General features: G+C 44.2%; 1 protein-coding gene across 1 annotated transcript in view; it reads right to left on the bottom strand.

Annotated features, from left to right (window-relative positions):
- Positions 1-3,337: 3,337 nt before the first annotated feature.
- LOC8037354 (unconventional myosin-IXAa) overlaps positions 3,338-10,727 on the bottom strand; it is a 74,175-nt gene continuing 66,785 nt past the window's right edge. The window contains exons 42-43 of the mRNA XM_029989229.4: positions 8,157-8,290; positions 3,338-6,184 (exon numbers count right to left, since the gene is read on the bottom strand). Coding sequence (XP_029845089.2) covers positions 5,988-6,184; positions 8,157-8,290 — 331 coding nt within the window. The 3' untranslated portion in view covers positions 3,338-5,987. The remainder of the gene's footprint in view (positions 6,185-8,156; positions 8,291-10,727) is intronic.

The raw sequence follows: 10,727 nt of genomic DNA, 5'->3' as shown, positions 1-10,727 counted from the left end.
AACTGGCTCAACACTCCTCAGGTTTACTATACGAAACTTTTTTTTTTTATCTTAAATTCTATAAAGGCTCAAATTATGAAACTGTTGCCACGTTTAGCACGTTATTAAAAAAAAAAAAAAAAAAAGTTTTAAGTTTTATTTTTTGCCGATTAGCAGACGGCTTTCGCTGCAGCCTCCAAAACCGAAACCGAATATTTTTCCGAGCATTACGACAATAACGGTTTCAACAGTTCAACCACCCTCTACAGGAGCACCTAGCAAGTTTCTTTGTCGCATTTTCGCAATTTTACATTTGAAAACTTTCCTCAGACGACTTTAGCGAGTTTGCCCTACGAAACCGGAACTTTCTCGATCGCATTGTTACACTTGAAGTACTGAAAGCAAATTCTTTCGACTGCGGCGAGTGACAGAATGGCAATACCCTCGCCAATTAAAATGAGCTGGTGAACTCGGACCAGAAAATAAACGTTTAGTGAGGCGAACTTATGCCTGCCACAAAAGAACAAAGTACCAGAGATGAAAGGGCGACAGATCCGAAGCCGGTACAACGTTGGCAGGGCCTTGAGGCAGGGGGGTCGACTTGTTACGTTGCCGACTTGTTACTCGCTGAATTTCAACTCCCGCCGCTATCTCGGCCATTTCAATGGCGGCTTTGACGTACGCTCCAACTTTTCGACGTCGTTTTTTCTTTTTTTTTTTTTGACAGTATAGTTATCCTTTTGTTTCGTCTAGCCGGCACGCGTTAGTAATGCAGTGGTACCTCAAAAAGCGGAGGCAGTTGTGCGCTTTGAGGAAGCTTTTAAAGTTGGTGGGCCGCAACTTCAACGACAGTAGAACAGTGAGCCACCACCCGTTTTGGAAAATGACGATGCAGCTTTACCGATTTTGTCTTAACAGCGCCTTTCTAATCTTTGCGTGAGCATCCGTGCCGCCGAGTTCCCTGCATCGTTTTAGGGGGAAGAGGGGGGGGGGGGGGGGAGCAACTGCCCCCCTCCCGCTTGCACCCCTCTGCGGACGCCCAAGGATGTAATCAGTGTCGGCTACGCCGCTTTCTTTCTGTTATTTTCACTAATAAAACTTGAGTTGCGAGAACAGCTTAGTCCTGTCGTGTCTGTTGTCTTCACTCCGTGTTCGTCCTTTGAGCGGAAATTTTATCATGTATAATGTTTACCAACTGCCCAATTTGCTATTTTACAGAAGACTAGTTCTTATATAGGTCACGATATAACAACGGTGACAATGTGCAGCTCTGAAGGTCATGGGTGGCTCGCCGTAGGAGGGCACTATCACACAAAGGCAACGTGTGGAAACACCAGCATGAAGGCTAGAGAACGGGCATGTTCTTAGAAGAAAGAAACCTCGATATCCTACTGGCTGTTCTATTCTGTTTTCAAAGGTTAACAAAAGCTTCGAAGAGAATTTCAGGCACTGCGCTGTTGCGCATGCGCTTTCAGATTTTCGGCATTTACAGCTTTTCTTTTTAGGTTTTAAGCAGACATCATTAAGTTTTCAAACTTTTTTTTTCTGTTATTCAGTTCATAAAGTTTTTAGTTAGGCTTTCGTTGTCTGGAGAGTAAACTCCAGAAAACACTCGCCCACAATTATTAATTTGGGAGCAATATAAGTAGGGTTCGGAGCTTTCGGTTTAAACTGATAAAAACCGATAAAAGTACGCCGAATCCATTTTCGAAAATTCGGTTTTAACCGAAAAAGGTCAGTTTTTAGGTTCGGCGTTTTCGGTTTAAACCGATAAAAGTACGCCGAATCCATTTTCTAAAATTCTCTTTTAGCCGAAAATGGTCAGTTTTCTATGGCCGCGTCGAGATGAACTGGGGGAAGGTGGGGGAGGGGAATGAGGGCGTTGCAAGGTTCGACATTGTGTGACCTCTTCGCGACTGCACTCTTCTAAGGTTCGACATGCAACAAAAGACGTCTTGGGTTGTCCTTTGCAGGACATCCGTGTCCTTTCTATTATCAAGCTTAGTGTGCCAAGTTCCTGGTGCTTAAAAAAAAAAGTTTGGGTTTTTCGCTTCATGCAAGATCTGCAGCCAGAGTACAGCGAGTACACGAAATATGAACAAAAAGTAAGGGCGCAAACGAGCTGGTGTACACTGCACATGGTTGAAAAAAACCCGAGACTGCGGGTAAACGACACAACACTAAAAAAAATTTCAGCTGTGTTAGAGACTTTTTAGTGTTGTGTCGTTTACCCGCAGTCTCGGGGTTTTTTCAACCACACGAAATATGTTGTGCTTCAAAACGTCGCACCGTGTCTCTTTTTGTAGTTACATTTGGTTGATTGGCTGATTTTGGCTCAGGCAGCGCTTCATCTCTTCAGCCTGCCAGTTGAGAGGGCATTCTCGAAGCCCAGGGTGAATAACAGGAAAGAATGAGCGTGAATCGAGGAGAACCTGGGAAAGTACATGTGTGTGTACTATAATAAGATCACGTAACCCTGATGTACAGAAGGTGAAGTTTCATATATTTGTGGGCACTCACTTGTTTGTACTTGTGTTCTTTTTTGTTGTGGTTTTTACCGTTGCACACATTTGCCAAATAATGTGTCGATGTTTTTTTCAATGTGTCTGTGCCACTATTCTTTGAGTGACCACAAATATCACAGCTAGGATCATCTGAGCCGGTGTCCGATGGCGTTTCTTTAATATTCACAGAAAAACACCGGTAAACGTTTGTGGGCATTAATATACCCCGAAAAAAAAAGAAAATTTAATTTTAAAATAAACACCAAAAAAAGTATGCCGAATTTTGAAAATATAAAAACTGAAAACGCGGAACCCTAAATATAAGCATTAAGCTTAACAAATATTACAAAAAAGGTCATTTTCTTTTGTACAAAGCTGATGAATTTTAATGACAACAAATCAATATATGTTATGCATGATCCAACAGCCTCCACATGAAAATAAAAAAAAAAAAAAGAATCAGTGAACTTTTCTCCGCATACGCTTGATGGCCAGCAAACTTTTCTCCGCATCCACCAATTTTGCGGTGAGCTTTTTTCCGGGATTCGCTGCAACTGGCTGTGTTGGATTCCATTCTTGATGGCATTGCTTCAAAACGAGACTCTTCAGCAGATGTGTCTTATCCTGCTGATCTAGGACACCATGTCAATAACTTCAAGCTAGATGATTATGACATTACTACTGGGCTTGATCAGCTGATGACACAGTGCATCACATAAGTTCCAGATATGCTCGAAAACCCACCAGAGTATGTATTACTAACCTGCTCTTGAGCAAGGCATAAAGTCACAGTTCAAATCAATGTGCTCAAATTTCTATGAGTTCCAACTCGCGAAAATAAAACAAACAAGGGATCAGTTTGACATTGTGGGTGTTTAATTTCCGGAGGTAATGTCGGAGCACACACTCACGTGGAGAGGGACATTTTGTTTCTCGTCGTGTACAAAAAACTTGAGCATAATAATGTACAATGCCACACTCAAAATGTACAATGCCATGAGTAGCCAGAACAAAACAAAAAAAAGGAAAAAAAAAACAATGAAAAGAAACACCTCAACAATGTGTAATGCAAATTGCCTGCCTTGCACTCAACACACTTTGTTCTGGGGCAATGTAGTGAACTCTCTCTCTCCCCCAAACCCTCGCTGTGTCTTCTCCCTTAAATTGCACTGCGTTTCTCTCGCAAAAACCTCGGCAATGTAAAATCAAGGCACTTCGATCTGTACAAGCCGCGACATGCAACACCTAACACTGAACAGACAACACTGTCATAAATATAGCTCTCTCTTGCTTTTGACACATTTGACGCTGGCGAGTACACTGGTGATTAAATAAGTATTAATTTAAAACAAGCAGAAAGCAAGATGGCTTTTTTTTTTTTACTTTTTTTTTCTTCTTCCTTTTGTTTGCTTCGCACGGATGGACTGCAGTGTTGTTTTCGGACAGTGAAATTGACAACTGGGATGAAGATGCACTCGACGCAACACTCCGTACTTCGGTACCAAAGACACTAGCGACACAACATTGCGTTTGGCATCTTGAGGCGACAATTGGACGTCGTACGAAACAAACATGAGTAGAAATTTGAAGAAAAGGATGGCGCTTTAAAAATATGCGTAATGGCTTTAAAAAAAAATTTTAAATCTCAAAAAAGTCACGAGGTCATTGAGGCGGTAGATTATAATATTCGCAATATGAAGTAGTAGTATTTTGAAGGAGCAAAATATGAGGGTAAGGTACTTTCCAGAAATGTTCCACATCACCATGACACACCTACTCTCTCTTCAGAAGGCGGCTTAAAACGTTGACGGCCTCAGACAGGCATTTTAATGATTATGCTCGTTCAAAAATGAATACCGTTGAGTTGATTGCTGCAAATGTTAAAAAAAAAGGGGGAAAATTGTTTGGTGCCTTAATAAAATGCTGTTTTAAGTTTTGTCAGCACCGGGGCAGTGCAATTGTCATGGATATCGTTACTTCCAAATCATAAACCATACTCAAACTTCCAAACAAATTTAGGAAATGGATGCACACCAAGACAGTGATTGAGTTAGAAATTAAAACCTGAATATTTGCTGTATGGATCTGACTAGATGAAACATTGCTTATGGCCATTTTGTCCTTACATTTGCATGTACAGTGGGGGGTGATTTGACACTGGAAGAAAATGCAGTAGATGGATGGAGAGTATGTATATATCTTAAAAATTAAGAAAAAATACATTTTAAAAAAGACTGTCACGCCAGCCTCGCACAACACGAACAGCAATAGAAAAGTTGAGTTCACATTCCTCGCTGGTAAAATGAGAAAAAAAAATCTGGTACAACCAATGCATCAGCCATTCGGAAGACGGTTCAGCGCTCAGCAACCTGCCCGCACATGTTCCTCATAATAAGGCCTTCTGGGTTCGAAAACCTACCACACATTGTTCCCAGCAGAACATTCCGCACTAAGCCTAAACATTGAAGCAGAACACGACTAAACTACGGCAAATACAACTTCGGAGCTCGGGCTGAGTTCGTGAGGGCTCTGGAATCGAGATTTTTACCGCTCTAACGACGGACGCTTAAAGCTACACATGCTACGGGAATGGACCAGAGATTAAAACCCACATTTGGAAAGTCAGAAACTTGCAAAATGCAGAACACTTTCCAGGGACCACGGCGTGGAATCGGAAAGAAGAGACACAGAGTGGACAAAAAGCTACACCCAAAATGGAAGAAGTCAATCGGCATGGAAGAAGTCAATTGGCACGGAAGCCGCACTGCAAAATGTTGCGGGGTCAGGCCATGGAATGAAAGCAAAGAATCACCTCTTACTAGAACGGTTACTTTACGGACAGTCACCAGGCACTAAGAAAAGGCAAAGCAAGAGGGCAACACACAGCCTGGGAGAACCGACAACAGCCACACATTATACTCCACTGGCACTACTTTGACGACACGGAAAACGCGAAAAGCCGCAACGTTGCTACGTCGCAGAAGGCAGACGACGCAGGGAATACTTCGAGACGAACCTCCGCTCACGGAACTGGCGTCACCTTAGCCAACTTCTAATCTCCGATAGTCTTTGCACTGACCAGACAAATACCGGAATCCCAGGCGTCGCGCAAAACCGAAACCTCGCTCTTCGCTGTCCGGAGCAAAATACTCTCAGAGAAGACCAGGTGCGTACTCCGGCGAGGCATTCGAGTTTAACAACAGAACCGCTGACTCGTCGCGTGAGAAGTTGAACGTAAAAACACGCCGCGAAATTCCACAAAAACAAAAAACTGCAAAGTCGAACCGCACGCGTCGAGCGACGTTCCCCCTGCAACGCGTGCGGCACACGTCACAACGCGTCCGGCTTAAGCCGCGGACGTAGCAGAGCACGCGACACGGTGTGCGCGTCACTTCAAACCAAATGAGTTCAACCACGCCGCCTCGAATTCGAACGACACCCTCCTCCGACGAGCTTTCGCCTCCACACGAGACTCGGGGATGCCGGGTGTCCGCGCAGCGGGTGTCACACCATGATGGCTTCGTCGTCCACCTCGGTCGGTTTGTACAGCGACACCACGCTGGTGTCAGGGGTCGAACTGGACAGGCCTTGGGCACTGCCATCACTGCCAGGCGGGAACCGTGGCTGAAGACGTCGCAGTGGTGTCGACACCCTTGTCTTGGGATGGTGTCTCGGATCCAGCTGTCCTGCGGCTGCACCCACTGTGACGAGCGACCGACGTTAGTCGGTTCCCACCCAGGAATACCCGGGTGGTCGATTCTTTAGGAACTGACTGGTAAACACTGCGCTTGTTCCAGTGTGGCAATATGTGGCTACATGGCACTTTTGAAAGTTTGGAAACTAGGCAAACAATGTGTGAAACTCCAGAGTTCTAGCCCACCTAGCTAACTGAAGAGCCCTTTTTATCAGCCCCACCTCCAAACGCACTGGTACAAAGCGGTGAAGCCCACCTTATCATGTACCACTTCCATATTTAGAGCGCAGCTCTAAGGCACCCGTTTCCGGCTTGAGCGCCGTCGCCATAACCACGTGTCGCATTACGTACGTTTCCCATAATGACATCACACGTGACATCGTAAAGGTGACTCTTGAAGGTCATGACCTTCACAGCGAAGGTCACGACCTTCACGAGTGACGTCATGAGGGAGGAAGGGGGAGGGGAGGAGGAGGGTGGAGAGGGTGGAGGAGGGGCATACCCTCCTCTCCGTATCCTCTCCTCCTCCTCCTCCTCCCCCTCAAGAGCTGCACTCTAATTTGGCATTACAGGGAATCGTAAACATTTTTTTTTTTTTTTTTTGCTCTTGCACTTAACATGTGTACGACCCCCAGCTTTTTAGATATATTCATAATTTGAGAGGAGCTCGAAATATGCGGTACGTCTGCAGAAAAAAGCCCCTTTTTCTTTTCTTACGGTGCTTGAAAGAACTCCCTTTTCCTTAAAAATAGAGGGGGCGAGAGTCCCATTAAAATTATTTTATTTTATTTTATTAAGATGGGTCGTGCATGATTATAATTTTGAGTTTGAGGTATAACCATATAAAGACGAGACAAACTAAAAAACTGACCGCATCTCCACGTGGTGAATGATGTTGATTGGGGAGAAGCTCTGGTGCTGCTGATGATACCGATTTTATTGTTCATAGGTAGTGCTGATGGTGCTGATTTTTTTTTTTATTGCTCATAGGTAGTGCTGAGTTCCAGGTTGCGTTTCGACTTCATTAATTTTGCTTTACGTTCAGTGAAATGCAGAGCCAGTGGTTCTTCTAGTGGATCAGCTTGGATCCGCTAGAAGCCGTGGGAACGCATCTCCACCGGTCCATGTCGGAAAGAGAATGTGTGGTATGGAACGTGGTTATATACGCATTTGAGCATTTGACCGCAGCGCCCTCTCGTCTATAAATGTTCAGCCAAAACAAAGTTTAATGCAACTATATACGCATTTGAGTGCAGCGCCCTCTCCTGTATAGACGTTCAGCAGCTACATGCAACATTTCATCCATGACAGAAATCCCAGCTCTTGAGTTACTACCACATCTCAGAGCCCCCAACTCGTCCCGCAGTCGTGGCCGAGTGGTTAAGGCGATGAACTAGAAATCTATTGGGGTCTCCCCGCACAGGTTCGAATTCAGTCGACTGCGCAAACATTTTTTTTTTTTTTTTATGTGAGCACGGACAGACGGACAAGGCTAGACCCTAAGGAACTTTGCCCCTAAAAATCCTCTTTCGTGCCCCTTTAACAAAATCAGAGACTCATGGGTCGCTCAAAGATCATATAATCATTCCCTCAATGAAGCTTGAAAACCAGTTTCTTTAACATTGGTTTGTTGTTTGTATCGTTAGACGTATAGCGTAAGCTCGTTAACCTCATTAATTCAAATTTTTAGATAATTTTACAAGGTTAGTGTTCAACGCCAAATCTTACTGCCCATGCTAATGCTCCAAATATTCACATTCCACCACACTAGTCACTCAATCACAACTTTTTCATCTGGAAAAGAAATTTAAAAATCTGTCACGTCCTGCATATTTTACTGTACCTACAACCTCGCCGCATATTTTTGTCCTCGCTTGTGGTTGGGCCTGATAAATTGAGAAACCACAGGTTGGAGACAAGAAACTGTTCCCATGTCGGGCTTTTAAACAACCACAGCCATGGTGGGAAGAGAGACATACCCAAATTGGGGTCGTCGTAGGGCCTCACATCGTCCAGGCTTCCAGCGGCACTGTCCAAATCCGTGCTCAGAAGGTCATCGTCTGACCCGCTCAAGGCCAGCTGGAGCGTCGGCAACACCGTCGTCAACATCGCTCTGCAACGCCACAAAGCAGATAAACCCTAAACCCAGGAACCGACGCTACGAGTCGCTAACAGCACCTGCCTAGAATGTACACGAAATGTAACTTATTGCCGTATGCTGTAACAAGAGTTGTCAAATTCCCTAGGTTACTGAGAGCACTTGTGACATTTCCGAGATACTTTGAGCCCCCAAATTCCATCGACCATTCTAAGTATTGCTAAGAAATGCACCGACGTGTCACTCGGAGCAAGAAACTGCCCCTTTTCTCCCTAGCGTTGTTAATGAAGCCATTCGTAACTCAGTGGTGGAACTAACAAGTGGTAATTTCGAGCAGCTCCTGTAGCAGAAAAAACGGGTTTAGGAGCAGAGATTCCCACTTTCAGAGCAGACAATTTTGAGCTTTCACGACATAAAGTTTTATACAATCTCACTTTCAGAGCAGACAATTTTGAGCTTTCATGACATAGTTTTATAGAATCTTTTCGAAAGTTAGCCCGTAGAAAAAACTGCAGTCGTTGGAGCGTTGAGAAACAAAGCATTATGCCTACAAAAGAACAGGCCTGTACAGGTATTTACTTATTCATTGAACAACCATACGCCAGCAATTTTGTAGATGTCTCAATTAACTTGTTAGGGGTACCGATGGCGTCTTCGGTCTGTGTTTGACGTAAAAAGATGCTTTTGGCTACTTTGCAGAGGGTTTGTATAAGTGACGTAATTGTCATGAGTTCGACATCAAACGGACACTTCTGTGCTGGATGTGTCTCACACTGCCTTCGCTTGTATTCAGCTTGCTGCTGTTCATAAAGCAGCTAAGCGGAGCACATAGCTACTCTAGCCGATCTTAACGACTAGCGCTAGCAGCTCATTGCAATCGATGTGAGCACCGTTAGCACAAAAACCGATAACTCTTCGTTAGGCATGTGCAAATAATACATTTTAGGTTCGAAGCAAATTCAAGGTGAATAGTGATTTTGGAGGAATATTTTTTAATTGAATATTGAAGAGTTTTAGCACCTTCCTCCACGCCTTCTACTACTGTCATACCATGCTTAAACAAAAGTTCAGCTGGACTCACGAAGGTTGTTCCTAATTGCCCACTCATGAGCTCTGTTAAATTTAATCTAGCTCTATTTATAGACTGTAGCCTCAGAACATCCAGTACTTACATTGGGATGGCAAGTAAATAACAGATTTGACATAATATCAAACCTATAAAGGATCCCAGTATACACCTAATTGAGGGGATTTATAAATCTTCTTATATAAAGATATTTTCTTTGATTCTGAATTTAAAAGAAAAAGCACAAATAATGAACACAGGTTTTTAGAATGTCGCTGCCTAACATATACCCTCGCATAATAGCCACAGTTAAATTATGAAGATCTCACTGCAATGTAATATTAACAATCACAAAGTTTCCTTCCTTTTTAATACACCAGGTGCGTGCATGCGCCATACTAGTTTGGAGGTGTGTTTTTCGCCTAAGCGCGCGGCTGCGCTGCGGCAAAGCGAGTCACGAGATTGCTGTGCCTGCTCCGCAGGTTTTGCTTCTCCGCACTGCACTTGTGCTCGAGGAGAAGCGCACGCACTTGTGCTCGAAGAGAAGCGCACTCAAGGGGGCTAACCCGCCGCGCCAACACTTCGAAAAGTATGAATATCGCAGTTCATTTGGAAGCGAATATCAAATAACATATTATTTGAAACTACTATTAGAAAATTAGAATATTCGTTCTAATTAGAATATTAGAATATTAGAATGTTCCCCTTCTCCAGGGATTATTTTCGTCATTCTTGTCCAGCTCGCTTGCCCCTTTGCATTTAATTGCATTATAATTATAACATTAAATTGCAAGCTTCACCTTGTTGGTGTTAGACTGGTGGCAGCTGATAAAACCCGTTTGCTCTACCGACGTCTAACCCCTGGTTAGCTCAGTTGGTAGAGCGCTCCACGTGTAATGGAGAGGTCCCGGGTTCGATACCCGGACCAGGCGGATTTTTTCGGTCGCTCACCCGTCACCTAGCTGTGTTTGGAGATTTGTGTTTGTCCTTTGTCCCTTTGTTCCCCTTCTCCAGGGATTATTTTCGTCATTCTTGTCCAGCTCGCTTGCCCCTTTGCATTTAATTGCATTATAATTATAACATTAAATTGCAAGCTTCACCCTTGTTCGTGTTAGACTGGTGGCAGCTGATAAAACCCGTTTGCTCTACCCAGGGCCGTACCCAGAAAAAAATTTCGGGGGGGGTTTTCGGGAACAACGGCGGCCATTTTGTCTTATTTTCGCCTATGAATCATGTGCATTGGTGGCATATAATGGAGAGTTATAGCAAACCGAAGAACCGGTCCCGGTTTGGTACCCGGTAGCCGACCGGTGCCACTGCGCGTGCGCAGAGGTGGAGATTAAAATCGGCTGGCTGCAAGTGCACCGACCAGGGCCGTACCCAGAA

Source organism: Ixodes scapularis, unplaced genomic scaffold (assembly GCF_016920785.2).
Source record: "Ixodes scapularis isolate PalLabHiFi unplaced genomic scaffold, ASM1692078v2 PGA_scaffold11__112_contigs__length_91849675, whole genome shotgun sequence".
NCBI lineage: Eukaryota > Metazoa > Arthropoda > Arachnida > Ixodida > Ixodidae > Ixodes > Ixodes scapularis.
This window is presented reverse-complemented; position numbering and strand designations above follow the sequence as displayed.